The 24,241-nt window shown below is 38.7% G+C and overlaps 1 protein-coding gene across 1 annotated transcript; it reads right to left on the bottom strand.

The window, feature by feature from the left end:
- Positions 1 to 1,216: 1,216 nt before the first annotated feature.
- On the bottom strand, positions 1,217 to 23,783 carry syngr1b (synaptogyrin 1b). The gene is made up of 4 exons (XM_014997284.2): positions 23,187 to 23,783; positions 9,334 to 9,571; positions 7,104 to 7,249; positions 1,217 to 4,709 (listed from the first exon to the last, which is right to left on the bottom strand). The coding sequence occupies exons 1-4, from the start codon at positions 23,286 to 23,288 to the stop codon at positions 4,494 to 4,496; spliced, it is 702 nt and encodes a 233-aa protein (XP_014852770.1). The 5' UTR covers positions 23,289 to 23,783; the 3' UTR covers positions 1,217 to 4,493.
- Between the last annotated feature and the right edge of the window lie 458 nt (positions 23,784 to 24,241).

Here is a 24,241-nt window from a genome sequence, read left to right as displayed (position 1 = left end):
ACCGAAGATCTTCACAGATTTTGATTTTGTAGAGGTCTTCAAATCCAGGCCTCAAGGTCCGGTGCCCCGTGACTTTTAGACTGCTTCTGCTTCAACACATATGAGTCAGATAATCACGTCAGCAGCAGGACTCTGGAGAACTTAACTAAGTTAACTAAAATTGTGAAATTTACAACAGCAAATCCTGCATGGTAGCAGGTGCAAACAGAAGGAAGTATACCACAACTTCACACCTACAAAGACATTAGCTTCTACCTAAACTGGCTAGCTTGGCAAAGAGACCATTAGGCAGACAGAAATCTGCAAAGGAGTCCTCTAATATCTGTGGCTAGTGAAAGAGTGGGAAGAAGAAAGTCTTTTCGTAAAAAAAAAGTAAAGAGAAATCCTTTCCACTGTTTTGTAAACATTGAAAATATGTGACAGAAAGAGCCCTTGAAAGGGAAGCTGGCCACAGTTGATGAGAAAAAGTAATCTGGGGACAATCCATGAAGGAAAGTAGCTAGAGGTCATAAAAGACTTGAGATTGGTGCAACTGTTAGCCTGGCTATTGCCTTCCAGCACAGTTCCACTTTGATTCGCACCGCCTTCAATGTTCTGGTTGGCATTTCTCACTCTGTCTTGGATTCCTCTGGTAGAATACCTGGCCAATCAGCGAACAGAAAGAGAAATAGTGAACGATGAATTTTTTGTGCCTTTTTATAATTGTAGTATGCCTGCAGCTTTAGCAATGGCAGCAGAAGAAGTGAAAGAAGACGTTCAGTCCGTGTTGACCATGCCTCCAAAGATTGAACGTTAACAGCCATCTCCTGTCTTTGCAGTGGGCTATGAATGTTTACAGCGCAGGCAATTTCCAGTAAGCTTCATAACATTGAACTGGTGCATTACATACAGTACATCAACGGCTAAACGTTAGCGACTGGGTAAAACTTAAAGCTTCACCACCTCCAGGAAGCAATAGTTTCTTAATAGCAGAGGGTTCAGACGCTCTGTATGTAGTAAAGCATAGAACAAGGAGCTAGTTTTTACCAGGCTGGCCAGCTTGTGTAACTCTCTGGAAAACTGGTTCTTCTTTTACTCAGATGGGCTACAAACAAACCGAATGCCTTGCTTTTCAGAAATGTGTACGTAATAAAATGCGCAAACCGCGGGTCACTCCTTCCACTTCACATTTCCGCTCTGCTGTGCCAGCGAAATGAAAACCAAGACCAGAAGCCCGACATGTTTATCAGAATTTTCTTTATTTTTATGACTGAAATCAGATACATCAAAAACACACACTGTTGTTCTTAAGCCGTACCTTGCTTTGTTTAACAAATCTCACAGAGAAAACATCACACATTTCTACGACTACACAGAGGTATAAAGTACAATGTGGGTAAATATACTTTAGAATTTTTCTCTCTTTTTGTTTATTTTAGTAGTTATTGTATTGTTATCCCAAAAATAAAAACATCTCCCTATCTCAAAAGCAACATAAAAGACGAGGCATAGACAGCCCCGTCATATATATCTTATCACAATAACACTCAACAGACAATAGAATTTCTTTATCTTGTCTTTTCATGATTACTTTTTCTTTATTATACATAACTAGCGTAATGCCCTAAAATAAAGCAGAATCTCTCTGTCGAACACTGAATTATATGTATATACATATGTATATATTTATAGAGAGAGATAGGTGTACATTACTGTAGAAGAAAATAGAACAATGCGTGTTGATAAGTACTCAGGAGGTTCATGGTTGAATCCTTTTGTTGAAACAAAACCGAGATGAAGAGTTCTTTTGATAACGTCGACATGTGTGGCATTGATACTGCAGCATCATTTTGACTAAAGCTTGGTTTTGTTCACTCGGTTTTGTTCCCTCCGAGACCAAAGCCGCAGAAAATGAACTTTAGTGGGGAAAGGTTAGGAGAGAAAAGTGTAAGTTGGGACATCGGGCGTACAAGTGTGTCACCTTTGATGGTTGTACTTTGCTTGGCAGTCAGCACTAAGGCAACAATTGAACAAAAAAAACCAAACAGAAAACAAAAAAATCTGTCTCACAGACAAGTATCAGGGAAACAAAACATTGCAATAAACACGCATACACACAACACACACACACGCACACACACACACACACACGCGCGTAAATACACTGTTATTAGATACCAGATATGCTTTTTCCTGCATTAAACCGTATCTCATTAAAAATCAATCTACTCTTAATTTATTACCTGCTCTGGATGTGGGAGTTTATATAGCTAACAGTGATTTACGTTACTGAGCTGACTGTGCAGAAAACAATGTGATCAGAAGTATTGGTTTTGAAAGGGTGATAATTTCCCCATAACTACACAATCTCTGTATAGTTCCCTCCATTTTCAAACCATTTTTATCCAACTAATTCATGTATTTCAAAACATTTTACCACACCTGTTCACATCACATTCGTCTCCAAAGTGTAAACCACGACCGCAGTGCCTTCACATCCATTGGAACCCCTGGTAAAAAATGTTTAAAAAGCCCTGAAATAAATATATATTTTTTAAAGTAGTATCATCTCAGACAAAATGGGAAAAAACAGCCTTTTATGGGTATGATTATTCAGAAGAGAAAATTAAATTTCTTCAATTCTTTTTATATATGTACAAAATTACCAGTACCACACTTATTTGAACTCTAACCTTTCCTTTGGTCATTTTATACTTAATTCCTTGGGAACATGGGAACTTTAAGTTAGGAAAACACTATTTCCCGTTTCCCTGGGCAAACAGGAAGGGACATGAGCAAATCATTGCTGCTTAAGGCCTCCAGCCAGCAGGGGTCCCCCAAGAGCCACTGCAATTCTCAGTTTGTTTCTCATCACTTGTTTTTGTTGTTTTTTGTAGTTTAATTCATCAAAGATTTGAGCCAATTTATAAAATGACAACAATGCTTCTAAAATACTAGTTCTACATAATAATAATAATAATAATAATAATAATAATAATAATAATAATAATAATAATAATAGTCATAGTAACATAAGCAAGAAAGCCACCACGTTTAAATGTAAAGTGTAGTGCGGTGCAGCTGAAGAAATGTTTTTCATAGTTTCACACATCAATGCTGATGATTTAGTTTAATCATTTCTGCTTCTTTTTCTGAGCTTTTCCTCACTTTTCATCACCTCGCCACCATTTGCAAATAAATGTCAACAAGTAATTAGCAGGTTTCTGAAGGTGCTTTTAAATAACTCAATCTTTAAATAAATCCACCTTTTTTTCTTTAACTCTGCTAAGTCGGTATTGAAACACCGTACACTATACCTGACTGGCAACAACAAATGAGCAAGTGAGAGAAATTATCCAATTTCAACTCTTTGTTTACGGCTGTCACATTCTAAAACCCTTAATTCAAAGTGTTATTCAATAAATAAATAATATAAACTATAATTGGACTATTAAATGTAATTCTGCGAAGAGTCTCAGCCCTGCCTTTCGGGTGTAAACGCAAAGAAAACTTGCCATTGATGAAAGGAAAATTAATGTCACTCTTCTTATTTAAAGAAGGAGTACAACTTTCGAATAATATGAATTATCTGTCTTTGCTTACGTGTCAATTGTCAAAAATTATTCGTACCCTCCTTAATAATCAGCGAACTTTGAATGGCATTGCTGGACTCACCCCTCTTGTAATTGCTGATGACATTTTTGCATATTTCTGCTGATATTATGACAGTTAATATCTGACGATGAGCTCCACGACTTGAGGTCGGACGGATTCTCTGCCATCACCCTAAATTTAACATCCTTCTCAGATTCACTGTCAGATTCCAGTTTGGACTTGGCCGTGTCTACCGTCAGAGTAACAATTAAAAGGCTTAAAATAGGAACAAAAGGTTAATCCCAACTCCATTTTACCACCATGCACAGCAACCATGACAGTAAGGGAGGCAGAAAAACCAGTACTCCACGGTTGCCAATATGCAACAAACACAAGTGCATCTTGGAGATAGTGATTTATTTTAAGGCTTTTTAAAGCATCTTGACCAGGGGCGCTAATACGTGCTAACATATTCTAGAGATAAATCCAAACATGGAGAGAGCTTCAAGCAACACAATAAAGTCAGAAAAAGTAATTGGTACAAACTGTTCCTCTCATTGGTGTCATAGTTTCTACCTTTGCTAGAAAATCTCTATAGATCTCTACATATTTTCTACAAAAGGTAGAGAATATGGTTCTCTCACACTATTAATTCCTTGAGACAATATGTTACAGATCTTAACCCACGTGTCTGAGTTACCATGTCAACTGTCAGCCGTTGTGTCAAACAGCGGTCTAAAACAGCCAATCAGAACTGCGTGAACTCCGATTATTAGAGACCCGTAGCCAGGGTCGGTTTGAGGCAGTGGTTTTCAGTGACAGAAAACAACAAAAATATTCATTCAAATTAGAATTTTTCTCTCCTTTTTTTGTTTGGGCAACAACATCTCAAGCCCAAAGCACATCTAAACCTCGACGTCTCAGTAGTCTTGGCGCTGGTAGCCTCCGGAGCCATCGAAGGGCCCGTCGCTGTTGGTTTGGCCACCTCCGCCGCCCGGGCTCTCCAAGTCGTCCCCTCCAAAGGACGTGTAGGGCGCTCCGGCCGCATCCTGGCTGGGGTCGGTGTATTCGTGGGAGAAGAGGGCGGAGTCGGCCCCCAGCTTGTATCTCTGGAAGGCGAGGAACGATTGGCCCGCCTTTGGGGAAAACGGACGACGGAGATAGATGGAAGATGGAAGAGCAAGCAAGGGTGCAAGGGGCGTGATCAAACGGCGAGGAGACAAGAGTTCGAAGCAGTGGTGTTAAGTGAAGCATTTGGAAGAGAAGAGAAAAAGAGCAGGAAGAAAACACTGATTAGTTTGCCGGAAACCTTGGGAAGCCATTTAGTCAGTCAAAGCAGGTGACATCTGGTTGAGCTCGTCATTAGCTGCGTTTCCTTTGCGAAGGTACGGAAAAGTTTGTCCATATTCAGCTGATGTCAAATTAACACAATTTCGCAATTGTGGTGCATTCGCTAATTAACATAATTAAAATCACATGGGAATAAGTTTGTTCACATGATAAGTTGTTGAAAAACGTGCCATGCCATCATCCTCCCACTTCCTGTCGTCTTCTTCACATTTTTCGCCTGTAGTTACAGCCGGTTTGTTGAACATGTGACTCTGTTGATGTGTTTCACAAATGTGCAAAACACATCAATCTTGGTAAGGCTGAGCAGCAGAGAACGTCGTTATCTTTTTTCTGTGCACATACTTAGATGTATTTTAGAAGAAATACATACATAATTTTGAAATTTTACATTAAATAAAGTCTCAAAGCTGACACACATTAACATTCTACCCCACCTTTCACTAGAGTTACACCTGCAAACCTTTAAGAATATTTAATTAGCTATTTAATTATGCACTACTAAAAATTCCAACAAGGTACACTAAAGTTATTGGATATAATAACATGTTGACACATCAGGTTCTGGAAGTATGAATACCTCTGTCAGGTGGTGCAGGTAAAGAAAGATGAGCATGGCACTTCAATATCTCTAAACTCTGGAAAAGATAGCTTTATTTAAAAAAAAGAAATGCTAAAAAATAGAGATCCATAGATTTGCCTGAGGGGAGCGAAACACACCAAAGCCTCCTTGATCAATAAATCATGTCCTGTTGCTCATTCAACCCTGAAGTACCTCAACTGAAAGCTGAAGGTAATCCACCGACTTCCTAAATCGCTTAACGCTTCCGTCGAAAACCGGAGAGACGGAGCCGAATATTTTTTATTTTGTCTTTGATTAAAAGACAAAATGTTACTGTGCATTAATAACGTCAAGAAACGAACAGCCTTTGTTACTTTGGACCACTAGCTTAACAGTCACACATGCAGGTTTATCAGTTGCTAGAATTGTTATTAAAACGAGCCTGAGTCAGGATTCAGATTTTCACACATTCACTTCCTCTAAACACGTTCAGCCACTAAAACATGACAGGGGTGTGTGTGAGCAGCTGCAGAGGGTTCAGGTAGCAGGCATGGGAGACAGAGCAGAGTCAGACAAAAGGTTGATGTGGCTGAGGGGGGAACAGCTTGGTGTACTCCTCTTCAAACGACACGTTCTTTAGTTTCTCCATAGAGAAGAGAGTCTGAGCGCCCTGTTGGAGAGACAGCCGCACTCTGGTGAGGTCATTAATGTTCACATTTACGACGGACGTCTGGGCGACACGCATCAAAACAAGAAGAAGCTAATGGCTAACTACAACTTGGCAAGGATGTGTAAAATGTTTTCAAATAAATTATTGTATTGTTGCAGTATCTTAATTTCACGCTGGGGAAAAAAAGGAGAAAAATCCAACTTTTATTTTGAGATTATTTCAAATTAAATATGTTAGGAAATAATAATTGTTTTCAACAAGACTGCCAGTTTCAAAATGATTGGTAACTTTGACAATCACCATGAAACAAATGTAACTGAAGACTGTCTTAAATAATAATAATAAAAAAGCAATTTATTCTATAAGATGGGAAAGACAAAAGAAGGCACCTGTAAGTGTAGCCTGAAATATCTCACCATTTTTGCTAATTAAGTTTTACAGAAAGTATTTTCTGCTTTTTTTATGGTTTAGTTACATGAATTAAATCTCTCACTTAGAAAATGAATGTCATCTATTCACACGTCCCTACTGGAAGCAGGCTTTCACAGGGTGTCAAAGCTCATTCACAGGTCTGTTTTTCCTAATGGAAATACATTTTATGAAGAAGGTCGGTGCCCTCATGTCTTCTTCAGAGGTTTTTGTGTTGTTTTCTTTTGATGCAGCGCCTCCACAGGTGAAGGGGGGAACAGGTTTTTCAATTGCTTTGGATTGCTTGACACAATGTTGCAATCAAACTGAGTCTACCTGACTGTCAGGTGTAAAAACACCCTTGAATTGATGTAGTTGATTCAGGCTGACTAAATACTCTCAAATTAAACGTAGGATTTTGCTAAGCTTTCCCGTGTAACATCACGCTTCCACCAGTGTGTCTGGTCTTCAGGTGCTCTGTGGCTGCTCATGCCTCAGTGTCCTACAATCTGTGGACTAATGAGAGCAAAATGAAGCTCTTACCCAGGTGAAGATTGAGAAAAAGGAGAAGGTGATGGCCGCCCGAGCAGCGTCGCCTCCCTCTCTCAGGGGGTTGTCCTCTTGCTTGGTCACCTGCCACTGATTGGCCAAAAAGCAGAAACCCACAAACCACATGAACGACCAAAACGCTGTAAGGACGAGAAAACAGAAACAAAGAAAGGAGTTCAGACCCTGAACAAAGTGTCAACAGGATCTTTCCAATTATCATTAACTCGTTTGGGTGATGCACCATTGCTATAAACAAGACAAATTCATTTTGATTCTCTTGATGTACAAATCTCTGAGACTGAATCCCGGGGTTTCTGCTGGTCTCACCAATTCACATTGAAGATTTTTTCAAGGCCATTACGAATTAAATTTAAGAGCTGTATCACAACAGAAAAGAAAACTTCATATTTTATATAACAGAAAGTGTTTGGCAGTTCTACGAACTGGCGATAAATTTACACTTAATGATAGAGGCAAAAAAGCTAGCTAGTTACCAGCTAGTTACCAGCTAGTTAGCGGTAACCTCAAACTCCTCAAGTCTCAGAGGTTGTCTGCGTGCGACTCAAAGGTTTGTTTGACAGAAATATCCCGCAAGAAAAAAAAAAAAAAACTATGCAAAATAAACAAGACAAAATATAAGGCCGGTGATCAAGACCACTTGCATTTTCTTTTTATGAATTTAAACATTTTAAGGTCTTAATTTTGGATAAGCATGATTTAAGACTGTTTAAGAAGTTTTTAAGAATTGTGCACACCGTGGAATCAATCTGTCAAACAAAACGTTTAACCAAGGGTTGAGCAAAGCTTATGATACTCGAGTCAAGATCGCCAAGCTCAAGAAATTCAGAAACATCTGATCAGACTTCCAGCAGTTCTTTGGTTTTACTAATTTGCCAACTTTCATGGAAACATATGGTGACAAAGAGAAAGAGAGTGTGTGTGAATGTGTGTGTGTGTGTGTGCGTGGGTGTGTGTGTGTGTGTGTGTGTGTGTGCACACAGGAAAAAAAAAAAGCAAAAGGCAGTATTGTCTGTGACAGGAAGTACCTCATTAAAAAGCCTCTGTGCTTGACAATCTTGTCAGGTTGGGGGCAGAAGCAGTGCAGCAGGGAGGCAGACTGTCTGACACAGTGAAGCTCATCGCAGAGACTTGTTAGCACCAGAGGAGAAGCTGTCTGCTTAACAACCGCTTTCATTCCCCTCCTCTGTGATCACACTTTAAAAACAAACGCTGCGCCAAAGACGCTCGCCGCTGTGAAATAACGCGTTACTACGGCGATCAGCAAGAAATGCACAGAAAGAAAACAGTTCTTTTTAATCGAAACAAAAATGCAAACACGAAGATAATCAAAAGAAGAGGTCTGATTCGAGCTCTGACTTTTTTTTGCATAAGTTTAGCAGTAAGTGACAAACAGAGCTAAGAAATAAAATGTAAAAAAAAAAAGAGGATTAAAAAAATGTTTTAGTTTAGTACATTTCTGTTTATGTAAATAGAGTGCCTTCATCTTTTTTTCACAGTTTGATACAATCAACTTTAATAAGTTTGATCATTTTTCCCAATAGAACGATAAAAAGTGTTGCATGATTGAGGAAATTTTGATCTAGTTTTTATGTTTGTATGAAAATAGTAAAAGGTAAAATGTATTTTACTTTTGACTTTAATAGAGCTGTGAAATATGTGAAAAACAGCATTAAACAAAACATTTTTTTAATTTAGCAAATTTCTATTTTCTCTTTATGCAAATTTCTGTTTATGTAAAAAGGATTTTTTTCACATTTTGTCACATTACAACTATATTGAATTTTATGATTTTTCCCAATAGACCGAAAGCAAGTGTTGCATAACTGAGAAGCAGAAGAGAAATTAGATTTGTTTTTGTTATTTTTGTATTAAAATACTAAGTAATAAAATGTATTAATATTTATGAAACTTCTAACATATTTCCTTATTATTCTTTGGATGCACCTATTGAGGCATCTTTTAAGCTTTGACACAGACTCTAAATTCAATTTCGGTCTGGACTTTGAGTCGGCCATTAAAAAAAAAAAAGAATATACTTTGATCTAAGTTGTTTTATTTAATTTCTGGCTGTATGTTTTGGGTTTTCTGTAAAGCAATGCCCTGTATTTAGCGCCATCCATTTTCCTGTTAAGTCTGGGACAGCAACATGACAAAATGGAGGCTAAAGCTCATCTGTTGGGAAGAAGAAGAAGTGTGTCTTTACCTGAAATCCCGATGTCAGCCAGCACGGCCTTCTTCCGGTCTTTAACGCTGCTGATCTGAGGGAAGTAGACGTCCAGGGCCAGGAAGGCGACGCAGCAGAGAAAGGCCATGGAGCCCATGAACACGCCGTAGTTACAGGCGTTCTGGTTGCGGTTGAAGATGCAGTATTCCTCCACTTCGTTGGGCCGGTTGATGTAGCCCTCGTTGGCGATGCAGCCGAAGATCACGATGGAGAAGAGCTGAAGAATAAGAGACAAGATAAGCTATCAGGGAAACGTAGAGATAAAAACCAGGAGACGTACAGGGAGAAAAAAATGAGCTATGAGCAGGAAGTCAGGTGTCAGAATTAAAAACACTTAAAAAATTGGACCTAAAATAATAAGGACTAGTACTTTATGCACTGTTTTTAATCATAAAACATAAAAAAAGTCGTATTAGATTTTTAAAAAATCAATTTTTAGACAATACCTACAATGGATTTCTGCAACAAAATAAAAGGAATTGGGAAAAAATATTTTTTTTTTTAGTTCATTCTTAATTTATCATTAGGTTCCAAACTATTTGCTGCTTCCGTCTCCATCATCAAACAACAAGCAATTTAAAACAGTATATTCATCTTCTTTTTGAGAAAGTTAGATTGTTTTTTCAAAGTCTTGGAAATAAAAATAAAACTGTGTTTTCATTTCTTCATTCTTCATTTTCGAGAGCTGGAATTTATAAAATCTATAAAGGTTTGACTTTAAAAAGTAAAGTTTTCATCGTATTTTACTCAGAGGGAAAATGAATAAAAGGGAGTTGTTCCTCTCCACTGTCACCTCATGCTTGCTCAAGAGTTCATCACAGGTTATATTTAACAACTAACAAACCAAGACAGACTAAATCTGTTGCTTCCCATAAATAGACATTATTTGAACAAGTGATCAACTTAATATGACGGCATTTTATTGTAGCTACTTATAATTAGATTAAAACCCGGATCAAACTGTATTGGAATGAACTGCATGAAGAGAACAGTCAGACATTTTGGACATAACTGGATTGTATAATGGGAAACTGTTATACAATTTGACTCATTCATTCTCCTGCCACCAGTTTTACCACAGATAGAAAGTGATGCGTTTCCTTATTTTCAGAGCTGAAAGTAGTTATTTTCAGCGAGTTCTACGATTTACACACATTTTAAATGCGAGAAAAAACATAAAGCTAGATAAACAAAGCACTCCTGCTATTGTCTGTAATGCTGCCAGTGCATTTCCAATGATAAATAGCATCCCACTCTGTGTCTGCTGCATCAATTTGCCTGCAGTATGAGGCTAAGTGCATTGGAGGAAAAAAAAAAAAAAAAAAGCAACAGACTTATTTTCTGATGATTTTTCCCCCTCTTTGCTCCTGAAAAGTAAATAAAACGACAATGTTTCTTCCATAACTCTTCCTGCATCTCTTTTTCTCGCCTCTCTCTCTCCTTTTTTTTTTCCCCATTTCCCAAAAGGACAGATGATACAACAGGCTACAAAATGGAGTCAATACCAAGAGCAGGTTACTAAGATACCATCTAATCCCCCCTCTCTGCTCACTTCCACAGCGCAGCGTCGCAGAAACGCCCTTGTCAATATGACACCACACATACAAACAAACAGGATCCCACAACCCAGCTTTATTTTTTTATTTCAGTTTATTTATTTATTTATTTTTTAGCAGTCAGACTCATACTCCTGTTGATAAAAGCAGATCAGACAAACTCCATCCAGCTGTCAAATCCTCCTGGGAACTCGATGCGTCCGCGTGAAAGAGAATGTTTGTGGACTTTCCTGAGATGAGCGATGGACTCGTGAATGCGACCGGGAGTGTGAAGCAGAGACAGAAGGTCGGAAGTGAACCTTGAGGTTGGTGAGTGGCTCCATTTATTCAGCTGGTGTGTCGGTGTATGAGTGGAGAATGACAGCGAAACAAAAGGAGAAAAAAAAAAAACACTCATTTCAGCACAGACACCGAGAGCTCATCCTCTCATAAGCTCCATCAAAACCAAGCTGAGCACAGGTTGTGGAGTTTTGAACGGGTCCGCAGGCAAACAGTTCATTATTAATTCATTCTGAGGCACGAGTGGCTTTTATTCTGGTATTAGATGGGACTTGGGCAGGGAGAGAGAGAGAGAGACAGGATCCAAAAAGCATTTCTAGAGAAAAACATCAAAGTGACTTGTAGATGTGGTGACATTACTGTAGCGCATGATGATGTTTCACATCTACTCAGTGTTTGAGGACGAACTGCAACGTGAAATGTGTCAACATCTCTAAGGTGAAACACTAAAGATGCACTGATGTGAAAATTTGGGCTGATATCGGTATCCGATATACTGTTATAGCCAACAACCAAATTTATATATCATATGTATATATTCCTCTACACTTTTGACATCATGTAAAAACAGCTACATTGTCAACTCTATACTGTGTATAGAGTTGAGCTGAGTCAAAGCACACAATACAGTTGAAACCAGAAGTTTACATACCACACATGTGCCTATCTCCAGCTATTGTTCCAGGTGAGAGGCAGGGTACACCCTGGACAGGTTGCCAGTCTGTCACAGAGACAAACAACCATGCAGACACACACTCACATGTAGGGGCAATTTGGAAAGGCCAATTAACCTGACCTCATGTTTTTGGACTGTGGGAGGAAACCAGAGTACCCAGAGAAAACCCACACATGCACAGGGAGAACATGCAAACTCCAAGCAGAAAGACCAGGGTTGGGAATTGAACCCAGAACCTTCTTGCTGCAAGGCAACAGCTCTACCAACTGCACCACTGTGCAGCCCATTTGGAAAATGCTTTCTTGTGTATTCCAGGTTGACTGAAGAAAGACGGAATATATTTCCAATAATTTCAATACAATCGGGGACTGGAAGAGTTAGTCAGTGAGTACGTTTCCCTCCGTATCTTCATCGCTCTCGCTGAAACTCCCCCACCCCACCCCGCCCCGCTCTCGCTGTTTGGAGGATGAAACTGACACCTGAATCTACATAATGTCTTCTTCATTAGGGACGGAGAGGATGAAGAGATTGCGGAAAGAATGCAGGGATTGTGGAGGCAGGAGGGATATGGAGGTGGTGCTATTTTTAGCACGCCTGCATCATGGCTCCGTCCTTCCCTCCCTCCCCCACTTCGTTTTCTCCCATCGCCCCTTGTTACTGGCCTCGCCTCTGCCCACAAGCATTCTTGAGAAGAATGAGTGCGCTTCGTCACACAGATCCATGCAGCTAAATCGCGCGCTAGCTGCGTCCACTGCTTCACACAGACACAGACAGAAAACACAAAGTCACAAGCACTAATATGTTTCCCTCCTCCTCCCACACTATTCAGGACGTCGCATGATGTCAGAGGGATTGGAGAAAACTCAAAAAACAAACAAACAAAAAAATAGTCAATTTACAAAAACAATTTGAAGATTTCAACCTCAAACATTGCTAACTGTGCCACTTATACACAAGCTTGTTTGCTTGCTAGCTAGGACATATTTTTTGAGATATTTTGGATATATTTGGACAAATATATCCACAGTATAAAGCGAATTAATATAATTAACTCACTAAACATCATTATGTTGATAAGAAACTTAAGATTTGACAAAGAAGTAAAGTGGATTGGACTTCATAACAGCAGGAACTGTTCGTTCATGCTAATGCAAAGGCTATCTACTTTAGGTAGCGGAGGCTAATTCTTTTAAGTAAAAATTACTACTCTAAAACACTTGAGCAATGTTTCGGAAAGAAATTATTTGAAAACAATATATTTTTTTAACATAAACTTCACTTTTATTTCCATGTGGAATTAAGGAAGAATTTAGAGGCTTTAGAATTTTCAAAATGGTGACATGCTAGTTAGCGTAGCCTCTCGAACTCCAAGAAAATCTAACAAAAACAATCTGTTTTTGTTAGATTTTACAGTATGGGATGTAACAGGGGCTATGGAGGAGGGGGCAGCAGTTCAAACAGTAAAGATGCACACAGTGGTTTTGATTGAAGACAGAGGCTGGACCGCAGATGCAATAAGCCAAGACTGGCCTAAAGTTGACCTGTATAAAGCAATTAAACCACATCTTTTTCCTGCTAATGTTCATCCGCTGGACAACAAGATAGACTACATACAGCTGTAAACAAACATGGAGTTTATCTACATTTTTCCTGGTGGAGTTACTGTAGGAATGATCATGTGTGCAACCTCTCTTCAGAGAACGAAAGTTGCAATAAAACAGTTGGTTTGGATGGCTGATTTTGTTCAAAGTGAGACAGGATCGTCTCTGCAGGAATCACAACAAATGTGGCATCTGAACCGGAAGCAACCATCAAAACTATTTGTCCATTCCTTTCTCCTTTCGTCCTGTCTTCTTAACCCATAGCAACAACATTTAACAAGAAAATGCAGTTTTGTTTTACTCATACATATGCAAAATAGGAAAGAGTGTTGTTTAAAACTTGGAGATTTTACAGTTGTCTTTTATATGAAAAACCTGACAACGCGGCTGATTGGGATCACATGAGTGGATAAACTAAAGCACTCGGTACCCTTTTCATTTTCTGCTCCCCTCATTTCCCTCATCTAAATGAACTGATTCAGGTTTTGGTCACAAGGACTGATATGAAAACGGTGCACAAAATGATTAATTAGACACAAAGGATATTTTTGATATCATATTATCTCTTTGCTGTTTTAGTTCACACGGTGACAATGGCTACATTTTTGTATTCTAAATAAAAGTTAAAAAATTAGTCAAAAGAAGCGTCAACAATCGAGAAACTGACATTTTGGTTGAGTTCAAGTCACATTTTACATGATCACCCCACAACAACATTTGACAAATGATGACTGTGGATTGTTTTCAACTTTAAAAAAAAATTGAACACGCTCAAATATATGTTTTGTGGTTTTTGAGTAGGATGCTAAAGAAGTTAGTTCAGTTCTCTTATCGAGGACAGTCAGACCTGGAGGGCAACTAGTGTAGTGACACACTTTAGTTTTTCGGCTAGTCCCTTGAGTAATTCCTCCAGCAGATAAACTCATCACCAGGGACTCCCTGCTCTCTACATTCCTTCAATTTCCTAATTCTTACTTTTTCTACCTGCTCCATTAACACATCCATAAGACCCACAAATATTCTTATCAGATAACGATTGTTTTATTCATGGTCTAGTTTGTAGGAACTAGACCATGGGCTATATTGCCAGAAGTCTTGAATCACTGAATTCATGTGTTCAGTTTACTTCCATGGCCATAGGGGTGTAAAGTGAAGCATTTAGTGATTAGGACTGCTTCAGCTGAAATTTGTGAAGGACTGAGCTGATCTCAGAAGCTCATTAAACTTGTACGATAAGTCAAGAACTGATAGGCAAAGTAAATTCACAGACCAGGGTCAGCAGATGATGAAGAACAAAGTGCAAATAGATCAAAAGCTGTCTGCGCACACCAGACTTAAAGCAGGCTTCAGATTAAGTCAAGAACAGTGCCTTGAGATCTTAATGAAATGGGTTTCCATGAGTGGGTGCTTGCATCCAAGTCTTACATCACCAAGAGCAATGGTACACATCATCGAGTTGCCACTGGAATGCAGAGATGCGTTCCCTGGATCATGCCTCTGTCTGGCAATCCAATGGATGAGTTTGGGCTTAGCAGTTGTCTGGCCTGGTTGATTTTCATGTCCCTTCAGTGCTCTGTCTGGGATTTTTCCCATTGAGCTTGTTTTAAATGGTTGAATTTGAACTGGGCCAATCAGTGAACAGACAAAGTTGTGAATGACAACATTTATTTTCCATGCTGTCTTAGAATTGTAGTCTGTCTATATAGGGTTATGATTTGGCAATGGCAGTGAACAAAGCCATTTAGTCTGTATCGGCCATTCTTTTAAAATATTAGGTGATTAAAATTGGAACAATAGGAATAGGTAAGACATATTATTCTGGTAGGCAATAAAAGAGTAGTGGCCATAGTCCCCATGGAGTTGCTTACAGCGCACGCAATATCCAGTAAGCTTCATCGAACTGCTGCATCACGGCCAAACGATAGCGACAGGGTAAAATTAGATCTAATCATTTAAAACTTCAATAGAGTCCATGCCTCCTGCAAGAAGTTGTTTCTCAGTAGCTGATGCTCTTGACTCTCTGTGCAAAGGAAAGTGACTGGTTTTTACCAGGTTAGCTGTTTCTCAGGAGTTGGGCTTGTCCCTTAAGTCGATTGAAACAAACCCCCCATGATTCAGGCATACAAGGATACAAATTGGACAATTCCTTGCCCCTAACTTTGTAGAAACAGTTTCAGGTTGGCCCCTTCCTGTTCCAACTTGAGTGTTCATCAGTCACACATTTATGTTTGAGTTTGGTCAGGAGGAACTTGACTGGCCTGTACCGAGTCCTGTCCTCAACCTGACAGAACACCTTTGGCATGAATTAGTGCGGAGATGACAATCCAGGCCTTGTTGCCCAACAGCAATGTCTCACCTTACAAATGCTGACCTGAATGAATGTTCAGAGCTTTCCTTTTTGAAAGCTGAAGGTTTTCTAGTGGCCTGTATTTGACAGTAGCTTGACAGGAAGAAGCGCAGAGAGAAAGAAGTGGGAACACATGCAGTAAATGGCCCTAGATAAAGAATCAAACCAGCTGAGCTGCCACTGCACCATGTGTTACCCCTGAATGGTTAGGTCTTCCCTTAAACACACTCTGAACCTTGTAGATGTAATGAAAGGGCACAAGGGCAGAGGATTTACTGAGGTATAATGTCAAGATTTTCACTTCTACTTTTAACTGGTTTGCTGTTCAGCAGGGGTGTAAAAAAAAAACACAACTAAAAATCGTCTGACACCTTCACTTTCTTCACTTGGTTAATGACAGTTAGGTATGGCTCTGAGTGTGTGACTGTGTTTTTGTGTATTTGGAAAGTGGATCCCGCCCTGATCTGTAGACAGATCACAAGGCTTTAGGAGGTGAAGAAAAAGCATGCGGGCTTCTGATCTTGTGACCACTGGAGGGTCACATACAAATTCCTCTTAAAGGATGCTGACTGCTGCGACTGTGCATCCATGCATGTGTGGACATGCTTGTGAAACTGTGTGCATGCATGGCTCAGTGCATGCATGCAACTTTCCTTTTCTACTGTTCCTTGGTTTTGACTACATTTCTGTGTAAGATTTTTTTTTATTTACAGATTAACTGATTTCTAAGTATAAAAGTCAAACAGGCCAGTCTGTCATGAGTGATTTAAGTTAATGCTGCAATATATTGAGGAGCTTTTTTTTCACACAGTCAAGACAATTTACAAAACCAGAGGCCAATCTAATCATGGGACTGTGACAGAAACAGCTTACCACAAGATATGGTCAATAATATGGCTTCTTATTTCAATGATTTATCAAAATACAAGTCTACCAATTCAATAAATTAATTCCTAATGGTTATAAACATACAGCTCTGGAAAAACTAAAGAAACCACTGAAAATGATCAGTTTATCTGATTTTACTTTTTATAGGTGTATGTATGAGTAAAACGAACATTGTTCTTTTATTCTATGAACTACTGACATCATGTCTATGAAAGTCCAAGCAAACATTTGGTATTTATTTGCAGAAAATGAGAAATGGTCAAAATAATCAGGAAGTGCTCAGAAATCAATATTTGGTGGAATAACCAGGAGGTTTTCAATGGGGTTCAGTGCACTGGGCTCTTCATTTGTTTCAGAGTTGTAGGTACAAAATGATTTGTTAACATGTGCAAGTAAACTGGTGAAACTGTCCCAAAACTGATATTATGTAATATTTGTTTGAATATTTTCTACTTTAAGAAAGTTTGAATTATTGTGCAATATTTTCTTAACCCTATTCTTGTCATGTTTCAGGGAAAAAACAAAGACTCAGAAGATAAAAAAATACACTTTTTTCCATTCACCAGCAAAACCAAAAGTTTCACAAAATTCTTTTAAGATTTTTGTTTTCATGGCACTAAATACAAAAAATACTGAGAAATTACAGCAGTAGCTAGTTGATTTACATTCCCTGTATGTGTGTTTGTGCAGCTTCTACATTATTGGATGCTGCACAGCGTTGTCCTGGGCTAGGGATACCTGCTGTCGCCATGGCAGCAGCAGCTTGCGTAATGAGAGCGGCAGAGACAGGAGGCCATGTCAAAATATAATTCAAGGAGAGCCGCCGCAGTATCAAGGGGACGCAATGAGACAGACACACACATAATGACAAGTCCAGGACCCACCAGCTCACATGGCCTCACATCCACTGCATTGAGTCACTTTTCACACCATGCATTGTGTCACACTGAAAGCCTTACTTTTATTTTAACTTCACTTAATGTAAGCGAAAGCGAAACCTCTTTCTGGTCAGAAAAAAAAAAATCTGCGTTTCGGACTGCAGGGTTGATTTAATACATGTTTTTTTTTTTTTTAGAAAGTCAAAGTGGTTAATCCTAGGCGTTTTGTGAAAGCAGTAATTGTTTTCTGGTAGACGTGTTTAAAGGCGAATATGAAGGGCATATCTGGACAGATGGCGAGGAACTTGTGCTTCCCTTCTTGTTCAACTTTGAATCTTGGAATCTCTTTGAAATCAAGGCTAGTTTTTCATACAAACACAATGTATGCCAGTCTTTAAGTGTTGTGTAATCCATCAGCTACTTCACTAATGCACTTATAACTCTTAAGTGCATGTTAATCAATCTACATTTGATAATAAGCACCCTACTCTTTGTTGTGCTTAATCTTTACTGAGCAAATGTTACATGGTAATTACTCAAGAGAGATAATACAGTATTATCTGTGGAACAACTCCTTCTTTTTCTCCTTTTAGCTACTACATTATCAAATTTAAATGCGCCATTTCAGCGCTTCTTAACAAAGATGTCAAAGATCGTTTGTGATCAACAACACCAAATAATGTGGCCATGTTTATCTAATCTGAAGAACACAGAGAGGTAGAAAAATAAACATTATTTATTCCGCTAATGTCTAAAAACAAAATAAGAAACGCAGTTAAAATCACATGTGAATATGTTTCTTCAAATCACTAAAGAACGTGCCATGCCGTAGTCCTCTGACTACTTCCTGTCGTCTTCTTTGTTTGTGGTTTGCGCCAGTAGCAACATCCGGTTATTGAAAAAGTGTTTCCTTTGCAGTTTTGCTAAAAAACCAACTTATTCATAGCACCAACACTTTTTATCGAAAAACTGGAGTTTTTTTCCAACATTGCTGTGTTTCCGTTAAGTTAATCTATTTTTAAAATGTCAAATCGAGCAACTAATTGATCAATAGAAACGCAGCTTGTGAGGGTTCATTTTCAGAAAATACTACACCAAGGTACACATCAATATAAATGCCACAACGCTTGCTTGGTTCGCGTGAACTCAGGCAAACTTTCAAAACCGTGAAAGGAATCAGTATTTCACAGTTTTTGAATGTCTCTGGATGTATGTGATCATTTCTGGTTCGATCTCTAAATAAGTTAGGCTGATTAAACCTGAGTTAGACATTTCTACACTCAGACATTAAGATTAACAAAAACCTTTTTTTCTGTTTGTGGAAACACAAAAAGGGAGATTTAAAAGTGTGGGTTTTTTTCAACCTGGGTGAGAATATTTTATGCTAATTCCATTCTTTACATTACATTTTATTTATTTTTTTTTAGTCTCATGAGCTGGACGTGTCTTTACAAGTCAAACTATAATTATCACATGCTAAATGAGATTCAGATTTATTGCTTTGTTGTCAGGTGCAAACGGATCTATGGCAAGATAAGCTTGTCCAACAGGCACTGACAAACTGAAAACAGTAAGTGTAATTGCATATGTGTCTATTGGTAAAGGATGCATTTAGGTTCACCAGAAAAGTTGGTAATAACTGGCTCTGATCCATATCACTCACAGACGTTTAGGGTGTTATTGACATCGACCCGCTACATTCCTAAATGTTCAGTGACTCCAGATTCACACCAAACTGATTGTTGCTGTGTTATTCATGACTAACAGCTGAAATTATGTGGATGCCTGACTAATAACAGCAGATCCAAGTGGGTATGTATTCACAGTACGACCAAACAACTGAAAGGACATCTGAATTCTGACTTGCTTACAGACTGTGTGAGTCCACTCCTGGACTCAGTGAAAAAAAGCAAGTATTTGGAGTTTGGCATCAGATAATAAATTATTATGCTACCAGTTATAGGAATTTCTGACATCACAACCTTTTATGGACGTGTACAAGTGTGACGTTTAAAACGCGTAGTCTAAAAGAATCCTCAGATGAACGGATGTTTTTCTGGCCGTATGGAGCCAGAACAGTAACAAGTGCACTTGTTGCTGTGCACTGCCTATCAACTGGCTGAAATGTGGCTACTATATTTCACTATACTTACAGGAAAAGAGCATTTTGGCTGCTTAGTAGTAACATTTCAACTCCCATAAGTACACAGTTGTGGTTTGGAAAGGGAAAACGCTCCACTCACACAAAGAAATGCTGTTTTTAAACTACAGCTGGCAAATTACAAGCTGACCAGCAGATTATTTTCATGTCACACATTTTGTGAGAAATGTGAAAAATAGAATAATAATTTTACTGTGAGAAATAGATCTACGGCCGCATTACGCACAGATGATTTAGAGTTTGCTAACTCAAACGTTTCACCGTATTACAGGATTTATAATAAACAAAACAAAAACGGCTAGCATTGCTTTAATTTCTGCTTTATATAAGCTTAATGATTCAACAGCTGTATAGGGTAAAACAGGAAGTAAAGCTGAAAATAGCTTGTTAATATGTCAAAGTGTCTGGTTACCTAGCCTGTTAGCTGGCCAAATAGTGCTAAGTAACAGGAGGGTAAGGTGCAGTGTTGGTTTCTTAAAAAATAAAAAAAAGTAGTTTGAAAATCTTGGTGTACCTTGCTAGCTAAGCGATGCTCATATAACTAGATTTTGCTCTTAAGGACTGTAACACGTTCAAGGTCATTTATCTAAGCTTTAGATGCAGTAGTTAAAAATACCAAACACTAAACTTCCTGTGTATTTGTTTTTGAAAAGTGAAGCTAAGCGGTTGAAGCAGTCGTGCGCTCGTGTGCTACGTTTTGTGAGGCACTGGGTTAATGCTAAATATAAAAACACTTCGAGCACAAAGCTAAACTGAACATCCCATTTACATTTATAAGGATTTGCTCCTGCTGGCAGAATTTCAGGAACTCTGTTCAAAGCAACAAAAGAAAAAAAGATGGGGGAATATCAGCAGCTACAACAGCGGAGTTCTTTCTGAACGCAGATCAAAGTCAAATCTGAGGTGAAAATACTTTGTCTTTGCTTGTTAAGTCAGATTGGCGGCGTTTGGTTTGATCTTCATTTAAGGCTCCGATCATACGCAGGGTACCCTCTTTTCCATCTGTCACTGTGTTCCCTGCTCCTCGACTCTGCCGTGGATCACAACATGCCTCACACACACCCACACACACACTCATTATCACCTCTGCAGTCAACTCCCATGATGGCCAACAAGTGGGACATTGACAACCCTCCACCACCATTCATAAACTGCTTTGGTCGTCCCTGTTTGATGTCCTCAGTCCAGGGACATTCAAACAACAGACAGCTTCCTCCCCCACACGCTGCAGCAGACTATCAACTCAAAACACCACAACTCCGCCCGTGGCTGTTACCATGGAGATGTGTTGTTGCTCCGGTGACACTTTGGGGGCGGTGCATTTGATGACTGCATACCTACATGCGAGCCCGATTAAAAACTTTTTTTTTTGACCCCCGTTAATGCGTTTTAATGACAACAAACAGCAAAATGTCTGGTAAAATGATCAGCTGTTTACATTCTGATAACTCATCAAATAAAACTTTGAACTCTACGGGAAATAGAGATAGTTTAATTAGAAAAATTTTAATCATTTTTTTAACAATATTTTTGGATCAATAATGAATTAATTTGATAAAAAATACAAATCAAATAATTAGAATATTGCAGAGAAAAACTTTACAGAAACAGTAAAGACTAAAGAGTTTATTGCAAATATAACAATATCCATTATTGTTATTCTTTATTGTAAGTATCCAGATTAGAACAACTTGACATGATAAATCAAAGATTTATTATTGTTTAATAGACAGTACCACTCTGTCTTGAAGTTACAAGACGTGCTAGTTCATTTAAAAGTGAAAAAATCTGAGCATTTCTTTCTAATGCCAAATCCAATATCTGATTTTAAAGATATTTTTCACTCACTTTGTCCACTTAAAAATAAACAAAAAAATTACTGAATAAAATTGTTTAAAAATTTGCTTTTATATCAGTCAATCGGCTTTTTGTTCTTGCTTTCCTGTCGTAAAGGATTTACATGCTGCATCGCTACTACAGTAGCAGATTTTTATTTTTTTTAAGGGAATCAGTTTAAAAGTGTCTAAAACCATGTCTACGTCATACTTGCAAGACTTTGACTTGCAAAGATTTTTGAACATTTTGTCTCTTTTCGCTAACATGTTAGCGACAGAAGCTGAAGACAAGGTCACAATTTGAATGAGCAAAACGTGGAATAGTGGAATAGAGGGAAAGGCCCTCTTCAAAGGGCCTTTCCAAGACACATTCTCAAATTAATCAGGTGCAAAGTTCTGACTAAAATATATGATATTTATAGGGCATACTCACAACTACAGCAAAAAGCGTCACCCTGTGACTGGGGAAAATCAGGTATGATTATGTTATGCTTCAGTGGGTAACCCCATGACTTAGCCTCACATGATATTCATGGGTAACAAGTTAACGGCATGAAGGCATGCAACTTTCATAAAGCTGAAAGATTTACAAAACCAAGGCCAACATGATAAGGAACTTCACGTCACATTCACATGAGATTTTACCAAAACATAAAGAAATTAGGAGAAGGACAACTTCAAAGAGTTCTTTTTTTTTTCTTTATTTACCTTAAATGATACTAGAAAACATCAACTTCAGAAATTCATGAGCAATAACATAAAGTCAGACTTTTATATAGTTGGGCAACTAAAGAGTCTGGTTGTAATACTTTCTATAACACAATATTTCCAGTTCCACTTTTTTGTCTTAAAGTGGATCTGAAAAGTGAACCTCATTTATTTATACATCAGTGCTTCCTCATCCTAAGCATTTAACACCACAGATGTGACTCAGTAAAAATATATGTATTTTTTTTACTAAGAGGCTAAGAGGATGAACTCAATGGAGCTCCTTTGTACAAACCAATGAATTCTTTAAATTAGCAGGGTTTATTTATAGTGGAAAATAAACCTTTGTGTCACACATCATTTAAGATAAAGAGCAACTTACTGTGAGAAATGACCATTAAAACCTTGGATCAAATGAAAAAGGATTGCTGAGTTCAGATTCTTTTGGCTGCTGACCTAAAGAGCATCTTTAAAAGTTTCCCCAACTGTTGCAGCCCTTTGATTAGTGCTGCTCCTCGGTGGTTTTGACAGTGCGCAGCTATTAGAAAAACAAAAACTCTGAAAGCGGTTTATTCAGTTTAAATGTAATCATATTAAATTAATACTAAACTAGAAGTCTTACACAATGGGATACTACCTCAACAACAGCCTATGTGTACAGGAAAAGATGTAAACTGTAAATATAGTCACTTGTCCTTGACACCAAAACGAACAAAAACAACGTTATAAAAATGGTGGCAAGGACATTATTTGTGTCTTTGATAAAAATGTTTTTAAAGAATTTATTTATTAAAAAAAAAAACGTTTTAGAACAACTCACCAAAGAAGGCCTACACAACGCCATACATGCACAGCCATAACAAATCCCACTTTTCACATCTGTCATCTCTGAGTTTTGCTTACCCAAGACACGATGCGGAGAATGGTCTGAGGCTGCTGGAGGAAGGTGACAGGGTCGAAGGCTCCCCCGGCTTTCCCGGCTCCGTATGCCTGCATCCCCTCCATTGTCCTCCACCTCCTCTCTAGACAGCCGCCTCTCAGATGATCCCCGTCTCCTTCCCCGCTGTGTGTGTGTTTTTTTTCTTCTCAAAGGCACAAGGCAGGTGTGTGTGTGTAGAGAACCACCGGGTAGTCGACACGGAAAAATTCCCCCAATCCTGCTCCGGATGGATGCAAAAAATAAAAATAAAAATTAAAAGCTTTCGAGCGCGCAATATTCTTCTCCCTCGTTTGTCTTTACTTTGTGTTTTTGTTTATTCCGGCTAGGAGCTGAGCTGTCTGGATGGAGGTGTGTTTCAGTGTTTTGATGATGCTGTATTACCCCGCCACGTGAACGCGCTTCGGTCGTCACGCCTTGAGCGAATCGTGTTATTTCTACGGGAGCGCGCACCCACTCTACACACTGGCCCCGTGAGCAAGCAGAAATGTTTATAGGGCACGCGCCCCTGCTCACAGGATCACAAGTAGTCACGCGCTGCTTTGGGTGGCTCGAATTCAAAGAGCTCTTTCCCCTGGGATGATGCCACACCGGTTACATTGGAAACATATAGAAAACAGTTGCTTTCTTTATATCTAATTAAAGCACACAGTAGCACTGCTCCATCACATTAAAAAGACAAATGTATGCATCTCACTGTAATTGAGTGATTTATGGTGCATTTTTCTGCCCTCTAGTGGTCATATTATTCTTTGCTTCAATATGGACTTCTTCTATTTTAATTACTGCTTTATGCATACTTTGTTTAAAACAGCCCATATTGACAACACTTGGTTAGCTGGTTAGCATACATGGAAATGGCGGAAACTGAGCCGCACACACCAGAAAAGTTTGATATGCTTTTCTTCTCTGTTTACAAACGCTCTGCCTTACAAGACCTCCTCAGGGGAACTATGCCATGTCATCACAAGTAGCCAATGAGAACATGATATAGCCACTTACGTGCTGGCTGAGTAGACCA

The sequence above is a fragment of the Poecilia mexicana genome, unplaced genomic scaffold (assembly GCF_051168715.1).
Source record: "Poecilia mexicana isolate PSO_F unplaced genomic scaffold, ASM5116871v1 scaffold_2, whole genome shotgun sequence".
In the NCBI taxonomy this organism is placed as follows: domain Eukaryota; kingdom Metazoa; phylum Chordata; class Actinopteri; order Cyprinodontiformes; family Poeciliidae; genus Poecilia; species Poecilia mexicana.
Note: the sequence above shows the minus strand (reverse complement) of the source record. Positions and strands in the feature narration are given on the sequence as shown.

What these genes read in the sequence shown, in the direction of transcription:
- syngr1b (XM_014997284.2), bottom strand. Translation starts at nt 23,288, where the DNA reads ATGGAGGGGATGCAGGCATACGGAGCCGGGAAAGCCGGGGGAGCCTTC. An exon ending in TTCTCCGCATCGTGTCTTGG is followed by an intron (nt 9,572 to 23,186) that starts GTAAGCAAAACT and finishes CTTATTCTTCAG; the next exon opens with CTCTTCTCCATCGTGATCTT. An exon ending in TTTTCTCAATCTTCACCTGG is followed by an intron (nt 4,710 to 7,103) that starts GTAAGAGCTTCA and finishes TTTTCCCCAAAG; the next exon opens with GCGGGCCAATCGTTCCTCGC.